At 28.1% G+C, this 22,319-nt stretch overlaps 6 protein-coding genes across 7 annotated transcripts; 3 read left to right on the forward strand and 3 right to left on the reverse strand.

Moving 5' to 3' along the window:
* Nucleotides 1–179: 179 nt before the first annotated feature.
* Nucleotides 180–1,373, forward strand: VNE69_07283 (diacylglycerol O-acyltransferase 1 (DGAT1); the record flags this gene model as incomplete). Its single annotated transcript, XM_065474290.1, has 1 exon — nt 180–1,373. The coding sequence occupies one exon, from the start codon at nt 180–182 to the stop codon at nt 1,371–1,373; it is 1,194 nt and encodes a 397-aa protein (XP_065330362.1).
* Nucleotides 1,374–1,846: 473 nt separating this feature from the next.
* On the forward strand, nt 1,847–2,470 carry VNE69_07284 (ADP-ribosylation factor; the record flags this gene model as incomplete). The annotated part of the gene is made up of 1 exon (XM_065474291.1): nt 1,847–2,470. The coding sequence occupies one exon, from the start codon at nt 1,847–1,849 to the stop codon at nt 2,468–2,470; it is 624 nt and encodes a 207-aa protein (XP_065330363.1).
* Nucleotides 2,471–2,658: 188 nt separating this feature from the next.
* On the reverse strand, nt 2,659–11,910 carry VNE69_07285 (midasin MDN1; the record flags this gene model as incomplete). Of its 2 annotated transcripts, none has more annotated exons than XM_065474293.1 (2): nt 2,659–6,924; nt 6,973–11,910. In XM_065474293.1, 2 exons carry the CDS (start codon nt 11,908–11,910, stop codon nt 2,659–2,661), a joined length of 9,204 nt encoding a protein of 3,067 aa, XP_065330364.1. The 2 variants fall into 2 exon arrangements, with proteins under 2 accessions (XP_065330364.1, XP_065330365.1); XM_065474292.1 differs by having other exon boundaries at nt 2,659–6,179; nt 6,225–11,910.
* Nucleotides 11,911–12,218: 308 nt separating this feature from the next.
* On the reverse strand, nt 12,219–12,656 carry VNE69_07286 (putative SP-containing membrane protein; the record flags this gene model as incomplete). The annotated part of the gene is made up of 1 exon (XM_065474294.1): nt 12,219–12,656. One exon carries the CDS (start codon nt 12,654–12,656, stop codon nt 12,219–12,221), a length of 438 nt encoding a protein of 145 aa, XP_065330366.1.
* An 8,093-nt stretch (nt 12,657–20,749) lies between these two features.
* VNE69_07287 (uncharacterized protein) lies at nt 20,750–21,130 on the reverse strand (the record flags this gene model as incomplete). Its single annotated transcript, XM_065474295.1, has 1 exon — nt 20,750–21,130. One exon carries the CDS (start codon nt 21,128–21,130, stop codon nt 20,750–20,752), a length of 381 nt encoding a protein of 126 aa, XP_065330367.1.
* Nucleotides 21,131–21,472: 342 nt separating this feature from the next.
* On the forward strand, nt 21,473–21,697 carry VNE69_07288 (putative SP-containing protein; the record flags this gene model as incomplete). Its single annotated transcript, XM_065474296.1, has 1 exon — nt 21,473–21,697. One exon carries the CDS (start codon nt 21,473–21,475, stop codon nt 21,695–21,697), a length of 225 nt encoding a protein of 74 aa, XP_065330368.1.
* Nucleotides 21,698–22,319: the final 622 nt, after the last annotated feature.

Here is a 22,319-nt window from a genome sequence, read left to right on the forward strand (position 1 = left end):
TATAATATGCCTGCATAAATTATAGAATCGCATAAGACATTTGATTTATCTTACTCATGTTTTTACCATATTAATTAATTTACAAATATACGCTTACACACATAATTTCACTTTTGGTCTCATTCATTATCTTTTGTATTTATTAGTGTTTGTTTGTTTCATAAACTTATCCCTATTACATGAAAGTAGAGATAAAGAAAATAGACGGCTTTTATAATTTCTTCGTATTGATTTCTACACTGAGTATTCTGAGATTCTTAATAGAAGATTGTAAGGAATATGACTTAGTAGTCAATTTTCCCCTTAGTAAATTGAGAATATTAGATCTCTGGTATTTCTTAATTACTATCTTGATTTTTACTATAAGATCCTGTATTTGTTATATTCTTGTAAATAAGTCCCTTATATTTACTCTGTTGAATCTTCTAGTGTCTGAATGCCTTGTTCTGTATTTTAATATCAAGCATATTAGTCATGAATATATTTCCGGGTGGTCTTTAATAATAAATGTGGTATTAATAGCCAAATTAATATCTTTTTACGTATATCATCAAGGCACACTTACGCGTAATAGGCATAATACACATAGTAGAAGCACATGTAATAGGCATAATGCACATATTGTACATAAGAGAAACTCCTATAATAGAATACATCATGACACAATCATAAAAACTACATGCCCCTTTAGACACTTCGCATATTTCATTGTTTCCCCTACACTCGTTTACTCCCCACATTACCCAAGAAATCCCTCCTGTAATTACAAGAGAGTCCTCAGTAAACTCGCCCTCCTCATCTCTGGCCTTTTTCTCTTTGTCTTTGTCACTGACCAATATTCTGTACCAAGTATTTACAGGATAATAGAAATGAAGAGTACAAGAGTAGTAGTAGAGAATATTATAAATTTATCTCTGTCTACTGCCTTCTTATTCCTGATCTTCTTTAACTTGGTCTTCGTGTGCTCTCTAGACATAATAGCAGAACTTACCAGATTCCAAGACACAGAGTTCTACCAGGAGTGGTGGAACTCGTCCACTGTGGCCCAGTTCTGGACCCTGTGGAATATTCCAGTACACATGTGGATTAAGAAGCATATTTATATTCCACTAATGAGGAGATCACTGACCAAGGGCCAGGCCCGGGCGGCCTCTTTTCTAATTTCTGCCTTGTTTCATGAATATGTAGTGAGTGTGGGGACTAAGCAGTTCTGTGGGTTTATATTTCTGGCTATGATGGCACAAGTGCCACTTATCATCATATCAGACAAGATAAATAAGAATTTCCCGAGATATTCTAATTTCTTCGTATGGGCATCTCTGTGTATAGTTGGGCATCCTATAATAGCCATATTGTATTATCTCAAGGAGTAAGGTGACTCTAGTTTATAAATGCACAGTATGAAGCATATAATAAATATGTAAGTCCACAAAATATGTACTCCTATATAACACTATATTTCTGGAGTTTTTTTTCCATGTGATTATGCAGATTTTTTCTCTATTTATAGTTTTATAAATCACTTTGTTTGTTTCATACAAACAAAGTCACCAAATGCATAAAATACTTCTACAATGCATACAATACTTCTACAAATGCATAAAATACTTTTATTACATAAATCAATTCTACAATGCATAAATCAATTCTACAATGCATAAAACAGTTCTACAATGCATACAATACTTCTACAATGCATAAAACAGTTCTACAATGCATATAATACTTCTACAATGCATAAATTAATTCCATTGTTATGTATCTACTTTCTTGTGCATAAAACATTTCTGTTTTTTTATGTTTCAAATTTGAATATTTAAATTCTCTTTTTTTTCCTAGTCCTAAAATGGGTAATGTCTTGACAATAATCCAGCAGAAATTCTTCTCTAAACTTAAGAAGATGTTTTCTACAGGTAAGAGACATTCTATTACTATGATAGGACTTGATGGTGCTGGTAAGACTACTCTTTTATATTTCATGAAGACAGGGGATATTCAGCACACTGTGCCCACAATTGGTTTTAATTGTGAGACACTTGAGATTGAAGATTTAACTTTCCAAGTTTGGGATATTGGTGGTCAAGAAGTTTTTATAAAATTCTGGCATAATTATATTAAGACTAGTAGTGCTATTGTGTATCTTGTAGATATAGCAGATCAACAGAGATTTAATAAATCTTCTGATGCTTTGTGGACTATTTTAAAGGAAGTTCCTACACATAAGCCACTTTTAATATTGGCGAATAAAGTGGACTGTATTAAAGATGAGGTAGAGAGGGAGAATAAGATTAATAGTTTAGTAGAGGAGATGGTATTAGAGAAGTATACTGGGCCTAAGAAGATAGTCCCTTGTAGTGTGAAAGATGCGTGTAGTGGGTCAGTGGAGGCAGCCAAGGAAAACAGTAAAGTGATTTTAGGGGCCTTTAAGTGGCTCAGTGAGGAGCTTAAGAAGCTACCCACTGAAAATTAAACCATTAAGCAATTGAATATATTTGAATATTTATATTAGATTTAATTATATTATATTATATTATATTTAGGTATATGCCAGATATGTTATTGATGCATTTATAATTATAACAATCAAATATTAAATTCAATATATATATATATGTTATATATTAAATTCAATATATAAAATATATTATACTAATATATTTATTGTAGTAATTCTTTAAGGGCTAATATAAATGTCGACTCTAATTCTTCTAAATCCCTTATTATACAATATTTCATACTGAATAATTCTATATATTTCTGTATAAAGACATTTCCTTCTGTCACTGACACTTTTGACATATTCATTATATCATTCTTATCTATCAAAATTATTAAGAAATTCTTATTATAAAACCCTGTCTTCTGGAATATCCCATCAGTCAAGATAATATTTATTCCTTCTTCATATTCTTCTATAAAATCCACATTCGTCTCTCTGTCTGTAAAAGTCATTTTGTTTATTTCACATTGACATTTTGTTTCTCCAAATCTATAAATTTCTACTGGGATATTAAGTGCCTTAAAAGAGTTCTTAAGTCTAGAAGATAAAATCAAGAGTGTGTCAATCATCTCTTGACTGTACATAGATTTAGAATTATCTATAAATAATCTGACACAATATTCTTTCTTATCATTCTTCTTTCTCTTCATCCATATCTTGTCCTTTCTGTAGTCACTGGCTATATACGGGATAAGTTTCTTCATGTTTAATTTCTTACCACTTTTATAGTCGCCTTTGTATTTGTTCTGTTTATTATTTTCTAGAATATTCCTGAGCATTAAGACTAATTTCTCAGAATAAGATTCCTTATAAGAAATATTTATAATTTGATCTTGTGGATTTTTATCTCCTTGGTCTTGATTTCCTTCTATTTCTTGAGGCCCTTCGCCAGGGCAAAGGGCCTCTTCTTGTAATTCGCCGAAGACTCGTCTCTCGTAGTCCAGTGCTTCATTACAAGTCTGATTTTGATTTAATTTTCCTTCTTTATATTTGTAATCTGTGAGAATATTATTATAAATTTCTTGTACATCTTCTTCTAAAATAAAATCTTTTTCATTTGGTTTTTCTTCATTTAGTTCTTCTTCATTTGATTCTTCTTCATTTAATTCTTCTTCATATCCATTTTCTATATTTTCTGAGCTTTCTCCATGTCCTTCATCAGATTGTTCTTCTTGTTCATCAGATCGTTCATTTGATTCTTTATGTTCGCTTGATTGTTCACTTGATTCATCAGATTGTCCACTTGATTCTTCGTTGCCGTCTACTCCTGTCTCGTTTTTCTCATCTTCTTCGTCTTCTACTGATGACATATTTCCCTCATTCTCTAAATCTATCCCATCTTCTTCTTGTATATCTTCATTCTCACAGTACTCATTACTAATCTCATCTTCTTCTTCTATCTTGTCACTTATATTCTTCTCTCCTGTTCCTCCTTTGATTCCTGTACCATCTTCATATTCCACTTCATCTTCGTCTGCAAAATTAAAAATGAAATATAAAAAAGGAGGGAAAGGGAAATTTAAGGCCAAATTTATAAGTCTCAAATGGGATGAGTCATCAGTGATCTTGTTTATGACTTTAGAGAGACAAATTTCAGGATATGAAAATTTATCCACTACATTTCTCCCATAGAAAATGTCAAGTATTTTATCTCTAGTGAAAATGTCATTCTTTTTAATTATATTGTCAGTATGTATTATATAATTTTGATCTTCTTTAATTTCGTCATTATTCCCATGTAGAATTTCATGTGTTTCTAAAATGCTGGTGATTTGGGACCTGTTAATTTTCTCTGATAAATTTATAAATCTCTCACATATACAATTTGTTTCATTTTTATCTACAAACTTGTACATAATTTCTTCTATTTTTGTTTCTTTACAGCAACATCCTGGTTTATCAAATTTCAAGTCTAAAATATTTGTCACTGGTAGACTCAAGAAGTCTACTAATTCTTTCCTTATTTTACTATATAATTTGGGTTCTCTTTTTAATTTAGTTTTTGATTCATTAATCTTTTTTAGTGTTAATTTTTCTATATCAAATGCTTTATATTGTAGTACTAAGTTGTACATTAAATTATTATTATTTCTTAGAGATTTTTCTGTTGCAAATTTCATTCTATCATTAAATTCGTATACTTGACAATCTAAGAAATATCTTTCTGCTAGATCTTTAGTAAAAGAATGGATTTCTAGGAATATGAAATATTTATAATTTATAGGCCAAGACAAAGAGTCTGGATTTTTATAATATTTTACTAGTTCTTTATAAATCTGATCTTTTTTCTTATATTCTTGTTTTAAATACGAAGAAGTGTCTAATCCGTCTAGTAGATTTTTATTTATCTTGTTATTTGACATGTAGTCATTTATCTTATCTAATAAAATATCTTGCTTAGTAAATAATGGATAATCTCCAATAATCATATTCGAATTTATACTTGCATCTATATTAGTATATTTATTCACTTCAGATTCATTTATAAATGTCTTTATAAATTTATCTGTAAAGTGTATTATGTTTACTCGTGTATCTAAAATATAAGATATCTCTCTTATCTTAAATATATCAGTAAGACACTCATTTATATATTTCTCTGGTATGCTTATTCTGTCTATCTTGTCTGTATCTTTTATTATTGGATTATAAAGGCAGGCCTCTAGGACTAAATTAGAAATATCAAGAGATTTCTTATTTGTCAAGGAGTAGAGGATTTTACACATGTAAGAACCAAATTCCCCGTACTGGAGATCTTTAAGATATTTTATAAAGTCCTGATTGACTAGACAAGTAGCCACTAGATTCTTATAAGTCAAAGATTTAAGAGGTACTTCAATTTTCTGATATTCCTGATATAAATCATGAACAAAGTCTTTAAAGACATCTTCTACATGTATCAAAATATTCTTAAGATCTTCATCACCAGGTATTATATTTTTAACGTGATCTTCTTCTTCATGTACTAAATTATCTTTAGATACATCATTTACATGTATATTATTTTTAACATGTATTAAACTTTTATCATTTTCTTCGTGTATTATATTTTTATCATTTTGTTTACAGGACCCATTACATTTGTTGGTCTTCCATCTCTCTTCTAGTAAATATATCAAATAATAATCTAGTAAATCAGAAAACTCTTCAAATAATTCTACTACTTGAATATCTAATAAATAAGAACACAAGTCTAAATTTAAAAACATCTTCTTAAATTTATAAAAATCTCTATCTAATTTCTTATTAATTATTAATATTTCATTATAGAAATTTGTATTAATTTCTTCTAAATTAGAGACTAAATCTCTAATTTCTCCTCTACCATATTTATATAAAGATTTTATATTCTCATAAATATCTTCTAAAATCTCATTCTCTTTTTTATATTTTAAAAAAGTTATATAATCTTTATAATAGGAAAGTGGATCTTCTTGGAAACTCTGGAGCATAGTGAAATATTCTGGGTCGAAGTTTGTTGTAAAAGACAAACAAAATTGTGATAAAGTGGTACAAAGATCTTTCAAGTTAGGGATGTCTTTTAGAGATTTAGAATTTAGAGAGGACAAGATTGTCTCTTTTAGTTCTTGTAGATTTGTAGGGACATTTAAAATGCATGTGTCTTTTAGACTGTTCTTTTTTCTTGTATTAATATTTCTAGTACTTGTAGTATTATCTTCTATGATATTAAACATAGATAAGTTTGTATTATTATTTGTTGTACTAGTAATTATTGGATTTTTCAATTTGGTTTCTTGATGCTCGTTTTTATTATAAATTATTTCTAAGTTCATATTCTTTATAAATGTTATACATTTCTCATTATCTGTTAAATTATGTGTATTCCTCATATTTAATATCTTCTCTTTATCATTTTCTCCTCTATTTATATTGAATTTTATCTTCTTATAAAATTCTATATATTTGATTTTACTAGTGTCAAATTCAATTTCTTTCTTTTTAAATCTGAACATATTTTCTATATTCTTATGTAAGATTTCATTATAAATATTAGTCAGATTTCTATATAAAAATTTAGGAGTTATAGAAAAACTCTGAAATTTTCTATAAGAAATGTCGAAATCTTTAGTATCTACAAATTCTTTATATTTGAAATCTTCAAAATTAATATTTGTAGAATCCCCATTGCCTGATAATTTCATTTTCTTCGTACTTTCATCTTTCAAACATACTCGATCTTTTAGATATGGATTGTCTTTTAGACTTTCTTGATTTTGTACATATGCATCATCTTTCAGACATACTCGATCTTGTTCATAATTCTGATCATTTGCATATGGATTGTCTTTTAGACATAATCTATTTGCATATGGATCATATTTTATATATGCATCATATTTTAGACTTTCTTGATCTTTTAGATATGAATCATATTTTAAACTTTCTTGATCTTGTACATAATTCTGATTTTTTACATATGGATTGTCTTTTAAACTTTCTTGATTTTGTACATATGCATCATATTTATGGCTTTCTTGATATTTTTTTAGACTTTCTTGATCATTTAGATGATTTTTATATATTTGCCTATTTCTGTAGAATATTTTCCATGCGTCAATATAAGATATCTTATCTGATAATTCGACCACATAACATCTGTCAATTATAGCAGGTGACAAATCTATAAGATTATCTACTAGTAATATAAACTTAGTCTTATTATTTATATTTATCTCTGTGTCTATTCCTTTTTCATAAATATTAATTGATCTATCAGATTCAAATAAAGAATTACATCTGTCGAAAATACTCTTCTCTATTAATTCGGGATTATGTAAAACAATCAGAGATCCCTTGAGAATATTCTCAATAAAGAGGGAATTCCTCCACAAGAAAGTGCCTTCGTCACTTTTGTGATATTGGCCTAGGAGATCACTAGTGTCTATTTCTTTATGACACATAAAGTCGAAATATTGTAAATTAAACAAATTCGAGATAAAGTTTATGAGAGAAGATTTACCAAATCCACCAGTGATGATCACAGGGATATTCTTGAGTAAGGCTGATAAAATTATTTCTAGTTGTGGTAATTGGGAATGAATCAGCACATAATCAGAAATGTCATTTTTAGATTTTCTTTTACTTAAATCTGAAATATTATTCTCATCTAATTTCATAGATCTATGAATCTCATGTAAATTCAAGGATTTATCTTTTTTATTCTGTTCAATGACGTCATAATTATAATTTTGAATCCTGACATTTCCTAATTGGAATTTATTTTCATCTACTTTGTAATTTATCTTTCCTGTAGTCACAGGACATAAATTCCTTTTTATATTTTCTCTTAAATTTACCTTCTCATAATATTTATATTCTATAAATAATTTCTCCAATATATTCTTAATATCTTCTTTGGTATATTGTCTCATATAAATACTCACAAATCTGTCTACAAAACTCTTGGGTAATATTTTCCTACCATTCAGATTATTATAAGGATTCATAGTAGCAAAAATCTTAGTATCAGAATGGACATTAATAATACACTCTGATAATACCAACTTCCTTCTATAATCTAAGACTGAATTTAATCCTTCTATGACACTCTGAGAGCACAAATTTATTTCATCTAGAATTATCCAGTCCCCATTTTCTAAAGCCTGGGTAAATTGACTCTTTACAAATTTGATACCATTTTTGACTGGTAAATAAGTCCCTACTAAATCTGATAACTCGGTTTGTTCTGAAAGATTAATTCTAATACACTTCTTGTTTACTAATTTCGAGAGATTGTAAATTATACTTGTTTTTCCTACGCCGGGCTCGCCTTCTAGTAAAAGGCCTTTTTGGACTACAAGAGCGCGGAGAATTTGATTTAAATTGTAAAGAGTCGTTTGATTTTGGAAATCAAACGAGACATGACAAGATTTTGAAATACAAAAGGAATTTAAAATTATAAAATCTTCTGTTTCCTTAAAATCACTAGTGTCAAAATATTTTTCGTCATTCTTTCCTAAATTAAACTCTGAATTATATTCGTCTTTTGTTGTTTTATGTCCTGAGGTAAATGCTAATTGATAGGCTTCTTTTGATATTGTGGCATCAGAAATATCATTTCTGATTTTTACTACACCAGGTACTTTTTGTTTCATAGATTTATAAAATTCACAAAATAACTCGTAATTTCTTAAAGAAGATTTCGTCTTGATCATATTTTCATAAAAAACTGGTCTCTGTATCCCATGCTTAATTAGCATCATATCAAAAATCTTATGAATTTCTTCATTTGGTAAATCATAATAAATCTCTGTAAATCTATTTCTTAAAGCAGGACTTAATTCTCTTTTACCAAAATCATTGCCTGGGTTCATCGTAGCAACAATAATAAAATCATCATGTGCTCTAAAATTCTCATCAATTTCTGTAACAAATATTTCTCTTTTATCTTCTAAAAGACTATTAAGTCTTTCTAAGACCGCATCTTCTGCCAAATTTATTTCATCAATTAAGAAAAAATGTCCATTTTTTACTGCTTCAATTAGTGGGCCATTTTTCCATTCTATTTTTCCTTGATCTAAAGTGAAATTCCCTGTGAAATCTGAACTTTCTATTCCACTGTGCATATTTGTAAATACGAAATTTCTATTTAAATATTTCGCCAAAACTTCACAGATTTTAGTTTTTCCTATTCCTGTTTCGCCAATTAATAAAATTGGTTCTTTACAAAAAATTGCAGCTTTCAATAATTTTATAATTTTCAAAAGACTTGGTGTCAAAATTATGTCTTTTGAGATATTGGCAATTAATTCATTGTCAATTCTGAAAATATCATTTTCAGAATAATCAAAATTAAACTTTTCTAATTTGTTAAAAACTTCTCTAAAAATATCTAATACTTTTTCTTTATCTAAATAATTTCTCTGTCTTTCATAAATTATTGATAAGCCTATTTCATAGACTTCAAACATCGTCTTTGGAATTCTATTGGCCCATTTAAATAAATCTCTTAATGTCATTAAACTATCAATATTCCTTAAATTCTTCAATTTAGTATAAATTTTTATCATGTTCGTGCAAAAACTCTTTGGTAATTTTGTTTTTATATGTAAAATTTCTAATAATTCTAAATCAGTTTTCTCTCCAAAAAATATTTCTATAAATCTATTTCTAAAAGCTTTACTGATTCCTTTTCTACCACCATATTCAATATTCTGTGTAGCAAATAATCTGAAATCAGGATGTGCTTTAATTAATTCATCATTCTGGTTTAAATATATTTCCTTATTATCATCTAATAATCTATTTAAAACTTCTAATACGTCACTTTGGGCCAAATTTAATTCATCCAAAATGACCCACCATCCTTTTCTTATGGCTTCTATGAAGACACTTTCTTTAAATTTAATTCCTTTTGGTGTTGCAATGTAATTTCCTAAATAATCTGAGGCTTCAGTGTGTTCATGATTATTAAATCTGATGACCTTACGATTTTGTTTGTTTGCCAAATAAAATATAATACTAGTCTTACCAGTAGAAGTGTCCCCTTGTAGAAGAATTGGACAATTTAACAAAATGCTAATTTTTAAGTCATACATCATTATTTGTGTTTTTGGTGTCAAAATGTATCCACAATCTTCATAAGTAGGCAAAATCTTATTTTCTATAGAACTAAATAAAGAAGACAACTTAGAATAAATCACAGATCTACTTTGTAGATCAAATTGTGTCAAAATGAATACTGAAAATATATCCATAATATTTATATTTCTATTATTCTTAATTGCATTTAAACATCTAATTAAAGTTCTTCCGGAAATTAAAGGCTCAATTTTGTTGGTCAATTCTTTGTTTCTTATTCCTTGTTTAATTTCGTAAAATATTTCTGATAATTTTTCAATTTCTTTTTCTTCTAAAATATTCTGCACATAATTTGCTATGACTGCTTTTATATCGAAAATATTGCTAGTAAAATCGTAAAAAGTCACATAATTAAAATTATGAGAAATGAAATTCTTCTTTCCATGATCATTTCCTGGATTCATACAAGCAAATAACATAAAATTCTTATGGATTTCTATTTTCTCTACATTTTTCCTTTCATAATTTATTACTTCTTTTTTTGATAAAAGTGAGTCTATCATTCCTAAAGTCTCGTCATTGCACAAATTAATTTCATCTAAAAGAATCCAAAAACCATTTTTCATGGCTTCTACTAAAATTCCATCTTTCCAAATAAAATTTGTCTTGTTTTGTATGCATTTTTCTAAGAAATCCACTTCTTCGTCATTTACTTTCTCTTTTAAATCTTTTATTAATATTTTATTATCAAATATTTTCGGCTTACTAATTAAATGCTTGTTATACAAATCTGTAATTCTTTTTTCAATATCAAAACTGCCGTATCCACCAATAAGATCATAACCATCTACATCTGGTGACATATTGACAACTTTCAAATTTATTTCTTGATCGAAATATTTTCTAGAATTATTACAAATATATTGTACTAAAGAAGTCTTTCCTACTCCTGTTTCTCCTATCAAAAGACTATATTTCTTCATTTTGATATTATTCAAAATATTCCTAATTGCTAATTTATAGGCATAAGTTTTTACAATATTAAAATCAAAAATAACAACATCAGGAAAATAATTGAGATTTAAAGTTGATAACAACTCTTCTGAATCGTGATTTAAAAATAATGTTACTAATTTATCATAAAACTCTAATCTTGCTTCATGTGAATTTAAAATTTTTTCATCCAATAATTTATGCAACTGAAAAATCTTTTTATAGTGGAAAATGCGTAAATTTGTTTGTTTCGACAAACAAAGTGTCGACCCATTATAACAGTCAAAATTTCCAGACATACAAAATTTGTTACAATCCATATTTTTATTATGATCACATTTAGTATTAACATTTGAATTTAATAAATGTATTACATTTTCCATAATATTTTCAAGTTTCTTTGGATATTTAAAAAGCGTATAATTTACTGGTCCCAAAAAATAAATGTCATTATTTTTAAATTTTTCTTTTGATGTAAAAAAAATATTAAAATTTTTTTCTGCAAAAATTTCTTCATTTTTGTTATTTACGATTTTTCTGTTTTTTATAACTGAATTTAAAAAGAATTGTAGATTATAATTTTGATCAATATTTTTAAATAAAATGTTTAGTCCTTTTTTTAAAGCAGTAATTAGAATTCCTTCTACGTAGTTTATTTCTCCATTTTCTATTGCATAAAATCCTGATAGATTTCTAATATCAGAAATTTCTCTGGAGTCGATTATTATTAGATTTTTAATAATTGATTTTAGAAATCTTGTTTTTCCAATTTCTCCGTAAATGCAAATTGGTATTTTTAGATTTTTGTAAGATTCCATGTCTTTTAGGAGATCTTTGTAATTTTTTATAAAATTGTGCGTTAAGTCTTCGTTCATTTACCCTCTCCAAATAATTTTTTATTTATAGCTGAAAAAAAAGTGGAAAAAATAAAAAAAGATTTTATTTTATTTTAACTGCTTAGTTTTAGGAAAAAAAGTGGTACTACAATTATTGAGTTATTTAATAATGTTTAAGACATATAGTTTGAATTTTAACTATATTGTTATCTTGTATCTTTAATTTTATTATTTCTAACTATATAATTTTGAAATTTAGACTATTTTATCAATATTTTCTTGTATTGAGTTAATATTTCATGGTCTTAATAAAAGATGACATGCTTCTTTTAGAAATCTCTACAATTTCAAATTAAGTTGATTAAATAAATAATTATTTTTGCTATTATTATAGATATTATAAATAAAAACATTGTGATGTAAACATTTCCAGATATATCATAAGGGATTTCATCTGTTTCATTTTCATTTTTAGATTGTTCCTTAATGCTAACAATATCTGTCTTCTCTTGTGTGCTCGTATTATTGGAACTGGTTGCCATGACTTTAGTTTTGGCACTATTTGGAGTGTCAATGATAATCCTCTGGTTGGTAGCTGAAGATGAATCTTTCTGTAGCTCTTTATCTCTAGTTAAACTCTGAACTCTTTTTTTAATATTTGAAATTACATCTCCATTTTTATATTCATAATCATCTTCACTTGTTTCACTATAATCTTCACTTGTTTCACTATCACTTACACTTAGTGCACAAAGTAATATAAAACAAAATATCAAAATTTTCATAATGGAATAGATAACATTTCTTATATAAATCAAATGAATGATGTAATAAAAAAGGAGGAAAACTCTTTAATCGTCAGTATTATTAGAACACATAATTAATACATTGTCTTATAGAGAGTTTGATTCTGTCGTACCTCCTGCGGAAGTACAACTCCAATAAAGATAAGTTTTGAGTAAATAGTTTATTTCTCTTATCTTCCATACCCCTAAGTATGGAATTTTCTTTTATAGTTTTTTTTGTTTGTTTACAGGGTAAACAAATCAAGAAATGTCAAAAATGATATGTTTGACATGTGGGATACCACATCCTACCCTCTTCTTTTAATGTCCTTTATGTGGATCCAGTTGCCTCCTTCTTCTACTTTAACCCAGTTTCCTTTCTTCCCAACCTCTTTGATCGTACAGGGTCTTTTATATTGTTCATCCATTTTCCCAGCTTTGAAATCTCTTACAAATACTTTATCATTTATTTTTAATTTTTTATCGTTATTCTGGTTCAGTGTGGCTGGAACTGATTTGTATTTTGGTTCCTTTAGGTTGCTTTGTCGTCTGAATGGGTCAAAAAAGCTGTATTGTTTCTCTAATTCGAATGGAGAACATCCAATAGTTCTTTTGTAATTTACGTTAAGTTTAATGTTAATTTTATTTGTTATGTCGTTGATGTTATTTAGCTTGTTTATCCTTAGACATTCAGCTATTATACTGTTTTGCCTTTCTGCCATTCCGTTGCTTTGTGGATGGTATATTGGAGTGTTAACGAGTTTAATTCCTTTACTTTTCTCATATTTTTCTCTGAGTTTTTCTCCGGTAAATTGTGTGCCATTGTCCATGATAATTTTTTCTGGCTGTTGAAATTCTTGTATCCATTTATCTATACATTTTATTATTGTATCTTCCGTTATGTTATATAGAAGGTATACCCTTGAAATTCTTGAGTAAACGTCTGTTATGCAAAGGTAATAAGCCTTATAATGGATTGTATCATGTTCAAAATTTTCAAGTTCAAATGGTCCAAATATGTCCATGGCTATTGTTCCGTAAATTTTATCAGATTCGATCTGTAATTTCTGAGTTTTGACTTTCTCTTTCTTATTTAAGTTACACATTCTGCAATTTTTTGTTATTGCTATTATTTTGTTCTTTAATCCAATTATGTTGTAGAAAGGAGAGAGATTCTTGTTTAATACTACGATTCCTGGGTGGCCGGCTAGTTCATGTATTTTTGTTAGAAAATTTTCTGCTTCGGTGTTTTTGATCATTATTTTGTCATCTTTATTTCTTTCCCAGTTTTCCTTTCCGGATTTATCGTCTGATATTTTTTCTACATATTGTTCTATTATATTCGTAAGGTTATTTCCATGTCTGACATTTTCTATTTTAAAACATCTTGATAGGTAGTCAGCTACTGAGTTATTCTCTCCTGCGATTTGTTTTATGCAGTAATTGTGCTCTATCATCATCGCGTCCCATCTTTCTATTCTTCTGCTTATTTTGCTTTTAAATAGACAATTCCTGTTATCTGTATAGATTTCGACGTAATTTCCGAGTACTATGTTTCTGCACTTATCCATCGCGTATACTATTGCAAAGTATTCTTTTTCCACTATTGTATAATTTCTTTCAGTTTTATTAAATTTCATGCTTATATTTAAAATTATTCCGTGTTCTTGTGATAGTACTGCGCCCATTCCTAGTTCAGAGGCGTCGCAATGTAGTGTAAATTTTTTACTGTAGTCTGGCAGTACTAGATGGCTATTGTTCTTTAGTGTACTTACTAATTTGTTTATTATTAGATTGTCTTCTTTTGTTAGCTTGACTTTTTTTTCGTTTCCTTTTAGCTTTTCGGTTAAGCTTAGAATTTCTAGACTTAAGTTTGGAATGTATTTTCTGTACCAATTAAATATGCCAATTATTTTTTGCAGGTCTTTTTTAGTGTGGCATTTCATGTTTTCTGTTAGTTTACAGTCTTTCGTGAGAGGGTACATTTTTCCGTTAAAAATTCTTGTTCCTAGGATTTCGGTGTCCTTTGTGCAAAACTCTGATTTTGCGAAATTTACATTTACATTGTAATGTTTCAATCTTGTGAACAGTTCTTTAAGCGTATTGAGGTGTGATTCGTAGTCCTTTGTGGCAATTATTATGTCGTCTATATATACTGAAATGTTATTTATCCCGAAAAGTATTTTGTTCATGATTTTCTGAAAAGCTTTTGGTCCATTTTTTAATCCAAAAGGAAGTCTTTTGTACCTGAATGTTTTACCAAATATCGAAAATGCTGTCCATTTTCTGCTATTTTTTGCTAGGAGTAATTGATTAAACCCGTTTGTCAAGTCTAATTTGCTTATTACTTCGCTTTTACCAAGTTGATAAATAATATCGTCCATTTTGGGTATTATTTCCACTTCATCTTCAACAAAGTTATTTATTTCTCTATAGTCTACTATTAATCTCATTTTCCCATTTTTCTTTTTCTTAAAAAATGCGGGACTTGTGTATCTTTCATTACATTCTTCTATTATGTCAGCGGTTATAAGTCGTTGTATTTCGGCTATTGCATCTTCTTTAAAGTTTGATGGTACGGCATAGTTAATTTTCTTACATTTTATGTCGTTGTTTGAAACTTGTAATTTAACGTGATCTGTGTTTATAGGACAATTTTCTTTGATTTCTCTTTTATAATTATCTATAATTTCCCTAAGTCTTTCTTCTTCCTTAGTGATAAGTATTTTTCCTGGGGGTTTTTTGAGTTCTGTTTCTTCTGCATTTGTTTTCATATTTACGGTTGCGTTGTTCCAGATTATTTTCTTTCTTGTAAAATCTAATATAATATCGTTTCTCGATATGAAATCTCTACCAAGTATAATATTGACTGGTAGGTTTTTTAATAAGTAAAATTCGATCTTGCATGTCTCGTTTTGATCCTTTAATTTTAAGTCGAGTTCTATTGTAGTGTTAGTTTTTTCACTAGATTTATTACCGAACATTACCTGGATCTCTTTGTTTTCTCTAATGGTGATGTTCCATTGTTCTACGAGGTCTGCTTTTATAAAGTTTAATCCTGCTCCGCAGTCTATAGTTCCTGTTGACTCATGTTTTGTGTTGATTATGAGTGGGATATCGAGTTGTTCGACAATGTTAGGATTTTCTAAAATAACATAGTTTAAAGAGTTTTTATTTTCCCTGGGCTCTGAAGTCTTTCTCGTTGTATTTTTTAAATTTTGATTGGTATCGGGAACTACTGTCTTTTTGTAGTTGTTGAATTTTTCGTGTTTTACTTTGCTCATATTCGATCGATTTGTTTCATTGCTTTGCCCGCAGTCTCTCGTTGTATGTCCCAAAGTTTTGTGGACTTTACACCATTTTTTCATGAATCTTATACCTGAGGTGTTATTTAGCTTTCTCGGTATGTTAAATCTTGTTATTATGTTTTCTTCAATTCTTTTTAGGGCTGGTATGATTTCGGGTAGTGTTTCGAAGTTTTGTTCCTCGAGATATCTTACTGTTTCTAAGCCTAGTCCTCTGTATAGAGATTCCTTTGATCTTCGTTCATATTCTTTCATGCTACAGTTGGATACTTTACTGTAGATAGTTAATCGATTCATGATTTCGTTTACATAGTCGTCGAAGAAGATGTGGTCAGTCTGTTTGAGATTACTCAGTTCTGCTATTAAGTTCTCGACCCTTTTCTGTGAAAATACTTTGGACATGATGTATTTTTTGTTCTCTTCATAATCATCTTTCAATTTGGTTTTATCTATAATCTGATCTTCTATAAGATCGTATAAAAAGAGCCTTTTAGTTTCTTCATTCCATTGGTTCCTTTGGAAAATTTCTTCGATCTTTTTGAACCATCCTAGTAGATCGATTTCGAATATGTCGTTGATCAGTTCTATATTCTTAGTGATTCCTAGATCCACTTCACCTGTCTTAATTCTTATGGTGACTACTTTTGTTTCTTGAATTTTGGAGTTGTGCCCTGCGATTTCTCTTCCTCGCGTGGGTGGGAGTTCATTATATTTGTACTCTCTTATTGAATTCAATATGTCGTACCTCCTGCGGAAGTACAACTCCAATAAAGATAAGTTTTGAGTAAATAGTTTATTTCTCTTATCTTCCATACCCCTAAGTATGGAATTTTCTTTTATAGTTTTTTTTGTTTGTTTACAGGGTAAACAAATCAAGAAATGTCAAAAATGATATGTTTGACATGTGGGATACCACAGATTCACATTGAAAACATTAAAATTATAAATAAAAAACCGTATACGAAAGGCGCAAAAAAAAAAAACTAAGGCAAATAATTCAAGTCAAGAGGCTACAATTTTCTAGAAACTATAATTTCTAACATGACAAAAAATATTCTAGCAGTCTATTTTGAGTGTTCTCTTTAGTCTTACATGCTATTCGTAATTGTCGTTTGACTTCGATAAGAATATTATACCTTTTTTAGCAGTAAAAAAAGGTTAAACATTTACGTAGGAACTAAAGACTCTTCGATTACGATCCTCGTCTGATAAATGCTGTCAGATTTTTATTTCGTAATTTAATAAATTTGCCGCATGACTTTCTCTCCGGGACCAATATCGCGTCCAAAAAATTTATGAAAAAAAAAAAATTCTGGATAATTGCATACACCAAATTAAATATAATACTGACGGGAAGAAGAACAATTATATGTATAACGCAGGCGACTCTACTAATCACCTCCCCCAACTTTTATGGATGTTTTTACGGTATTTCACGTAATATTGGTCAACCTGTTACATGTGAACTAAATTTAGTGTATATGAGACAATTTTGCTCTACTTCGTCTAGTCTCTTTTTTCGAAAAATTTTTATTAATATGCGCCATCAAAAGACTTTGAAACCCCCAAGTAGTACTATACATATCAAAAAGTAACATTTAATTTACATTATTTCGGCCGTAAGGTGTGTTTTAAAGCCTTAACTAAATTTTCGTATAGCTTGCTACGCACAAGTTTCATGCGCTAACATTTTATATCATTTGAGAAGGTCCAACCTAACACTATTCCAGAAAATTTAATGTTGCTAGTTGGAATATGAACACAATATTTTATGTATCAACAAAATGCTTCAAATACTAAAAATAAATTTTTTTTGTTCGGTAATAGTTAAAAAAATTGTAAGTTGAGAGATAATCTAAATATTTAGACAAGATCAGGAATAGGCCTATTCGAAAATAATGACAATCCATTAAATAAAACATCATTTGTAGTATAATATAACAGGAAAGTAAGCTTACGATTGAAAGAAGAGAAAAGAGTTAGGTAAAATCGACTAGAAGAGGAAAAAGAATATAAATTAAGAAAAGATCTAGATTGAACGGCTTATACAAAATAAAAATTACAAAAATAAATAAATCTCGTGGTATATAAAAATTTTAATGTTGATAATTTAAAAATTTAATTACTAGTCTAAAAAAGTGGTACTATATCATAAAAAGATATTTAGGAAGACAGGTGGTTCGTAATCAATAGACGAATGTACAAATATTAATATAAATAACAGACACGAAAATTCAATGCGCCGTGTAAAAATTATATTAGTTTGGCAATAAAATCAATAATACTATAGATCTCTTAAGAACAGAAAAAATGTAGAAAACCACAGTGGAAAGAATTACGACATGCTAATAAACACAAGAGATGTATTAGAACTACAAAAAAAAATTTACATAAAAGATAAAAAACTCCGCTTAAATTTGTATGTAAATCTAAGAATGGTGCAAAGAATTTAAATTTCTAACTAAAAAAAATATGGTTGGTGTATTATAACGTGAAGAATTTCCTGACTATAACTAATTTTAGTTTAAATAAATTTTTAAAAAAAAAATAATCATAAAACGAATTTTTTAATTACAAAAAAAGAGTTTGAACAATTGACAATGAAAATTTTAGACAAATTCGCTTTAAAAATGAGACATTGTTAAAAACAAGCTAAAAAACGCACAGGGGAAATTTTGTTTGGCAATAATGAAAAAGAAGCTAATCTAATCCAATGACAGGAAAGGTCCCAATAGTCTTGATGAATATATATATAGGCCGTCTTGTAACCAATCTTAGATAAATTTTGTCGATCCATACACATTTGTACAAAAAAGACAATGAAAGAATGTGGACGATTGGAAACAACATACACCAATTAGAAAGAATTAAAAATCGAAGGTTTTCAAATCTAGTACGTTTTAGTTATTATACCGGGGGTTTGAACGTATGCTTGAGAATTTAATATAATCTTTGTTTTTTTAAAAATTAATTTTATTAAAAATTCGATTTCTTTTTTAATTAGTCTCAATCAATGGTTTGGTCTGAAATTTATTTCGAAATATGTATATAGACGACTGTGACATTATAAAAATAAGTTTTTTTTTTGAATCAGACGAATTTACTTTTTTTTTTAATTGTAAAACACATTCATTTTTTCTAAATAATATCTATTTCTAGAAACATTAAAGATTATATCTTGTGTTTTACCAATAAAAAAAAGCCAGAAAAAAATTAAACTTGCAAAAAAACAATATAAAAGAAGTGGTTAATAATGGCACCAATAGTTAACTAAACTCAGTAGATACTTCTTTGGGACTAATAGATCTCTGTAAAAAAATGTGCGACATTTTGATCTAGCATATTAAGAGTTTAGTTAGAAATGATATATCAATTAAAAAAAAGTTACAAAGATCGGCAAAAACAATTTAATAAAAACGAATAAGATATGGGGTTGTGGGGAAATTGGTTTATACTTTAAATGCCAAGATATGAGTTCTCAGTCGTCTGTGAAAAAAGAAGTTTTGACATCAAGTTCTGCCGAGTATAATAGACTCAAAGAGGTTTTAAGATCTCGAGATAGAATATAAGATTTATAAGTCAAGAAAGGAGATGATAAAAAATAAAGTATATTGCCAATTCCTGATTTCGTTACATATACTATAGTAAAAAAAGACGAGGCATTTTTTTTAGGAATCAAAAAAAAAAATTGCCAGTCTAATAGACATATCAAAAAGCCACAACGAATGTAAAATAATATAATTAATGTAACAGCGAGATGAATCTATATTTTGGCAGTTAATAAGATTAAATATGTGGGGGAAATGCTTAAAAAATAGACAATATACAATACATTGTTGAAATTATAAAAAAACTTAATTTTAAAAACGTTGGATAAATCTATTAATTAAGAAAATTGTGCTTGATTACAAGTAGAATTAAACATATAAGTGTAGCACGAACATATCATCAAAAAAGAAAAGGTATTATTGGTGTTATGAATAAAATATAAGGAATACAAAATGTGAATAAATGTTTAAAATACACAAATTATTGTACCTTGAGATATATGAACTATATTTGTTGTATTGGTAAGAAGGTTTTTTGTATTTACTGTGTTATATTAGCACAAGGGGATATTATGAAAAATGTCATTTAAAACAAACAAATCTTAAAGTAATTACATTTAAAAGATTTATGTCGTAATTTAAAACAAGAGGAAAGTCACGGACAAGAAAAAGGAGTTTTGTGATGATAAAATGAGGATGCTTTGTAGTATGCTGAGCATTTATCATAGCAATATAGATGATAAATCTGATTTTTAACCGGGGAGTTGGACGAGGCTGCATTATAAAAAGCAAATGGAATTATTTTAAGGTCAGGCGAACGAATGATTTGAGAAAAAACTTTTTAATTCTCATATTGTTGTAAAACGTTTTCTATTCAAGCTGTTATGATATAACAGAATTATTTATACTGGGTGTTTTAGAAAAAATACAGAACGTAGTCTTAAAGAATCAAAAAATCAGAGCGTCAAACAATATAAACATGTGGGTTTAATGAAATATTAAAGGAAGATTTAGGATTGTCTTTTTTGTTAAAGTACATAATAAAAAAAACTAAGGAAAGGATTTAAGATCCAATAGTTAAAGTTTATAATGTTGTAAAACGTAGAATACCGTTGAAAGGGGAATGACATTAGTCATTCGTTTAAATATTATTGTAAATACTAATTGATAATATTTAAAGAGAAAAGTTTTTGCAACTTATAAAATATTTTTATTTATGTCAGCTCAATAATTTTTATTTTTAAATAAAAGGCGTACTATATAAAAGAACATACAAATCATTAACTAACAAACATAAAATATAAATGAGACCTATTTCTAAAGATATTAAAAATACAACTAAAAATCCTTTTAAAAAAACCCATAATATTGAACGAGTTTTCTTGGTAGTATTTTGTTCTTCTATTTGTTTAGCTTCGCTTGGCGAGATTTTTTCTTTTATACTAGGTTTGGTGGGTCTCTCGCCCTCTTGTGTACCTTCAGAAGAATCGGAAGTACTTGTACCAATTTTTTCAGAGCCATTTTGGAGTCGTGTTGTTTTAACTCCAAATATTCTGTCGCCAGTGGTATAAAACACTTTTTCAATATTTTCTGTTCTTCTTTCATTTTCATTTTCTGTCATTTTCCTTACATCTTCCTGGAAATTTGATATACAAATTTTAAAAAATATAATTATTATATACATAGTCTAATAATGGACATTTTTTTTATCAATCAAAGGAGTTTGTATTATTTAAGGGGAACTCCTTTATTTATCAACATTATAAGAATATTTGTTTATTAAAATGTAAATTCGCTTCATAAAGGAGGTTTGCTCCCCAGCGATACAAGAAAAATAATTATAAAATAAAATATCGAAAAAAAAACACGTTTACATACACTTTCTTTTATTTTGATTTTAAGTGTCAAACTCCTTTTTTTAAAAGGGGTAAAAAGTATTTAAAAAAAAAAAATTTAGAATTCAATGAATTTCTTAAAGTCAAAGATCTCAATTATCTGCTTTTTATTGTTAATAAGATCTAAAGAACCATCAACTCAAGAAAATGATGAATTTAGTCAAAGTTTAGCAAATATTGTAAAAGCTCAAGTGATCAAAGAAATTAAACAATTAGAAGATGAAGGACAAAAAGCGGTGAAAGATACAACAGAAGGATTAATTGGTAGTCAAAGTGGTACATCTTCAGATTAAAACGCTAAAAACCTAAAGATTTATTGACAAATAAATTCTTTTCTAAAAGCTATAATTTTGTTTATTTTTATATGCTACTAGCGTACGTTTTCCTTGTTTTAAAAGCGAATTTATTTAATATGTGGTATTATAATTGCCACAAACAAATTATTTTTTATTTCTTTATAATTTACATTTTTGGAAATAAACCATTCGACTGATCCATTTCAAGAATTAATTCGTTTTTTGATTTCAACCCTCACCCAAACAATCAGGATGAGAAAAAACAACAGGAAAATTAGTAACTATTACCAATGGGATACAATCCCAAGGACAAGTGAGGACGCTATGAAATTTTTATCCCCACTCAAATGATCAATGTAGCCATCTGCCAAACAATAAAAAAAAAATATAAATCTTATTGAATTATATTTGCTCAGAGGAATCTCCTCAGGTTTCGTCAGTGTTTTTAGACCTTTCAATTAATTTTTGATCGTATTAAGAAAAAAAGAGATCAGTATTCTAAAGCAGTAAAAATAGAATTCTTTCAAAACAAGGATAATTAATGCGATTTAAAACATTTTAAAGACTTTAAAAAGAATGCTTTTATATGTTTTTATTTCCTAATTTCGACACATATTAT

This window comes from Vairimorpha necatrix, chromosome 7 (genome assembly GCF_036630325.1).
Source record: "Vairimorpha necatrix chromosome 7, complete sequence".
In the NCBI taxonomy this organism is placed as follows: domain Eukaryota; kingdom Fungi; phylum Microsporidia; family Nosematidae; genus Vairimorpha; species Vairimorpha necatrix.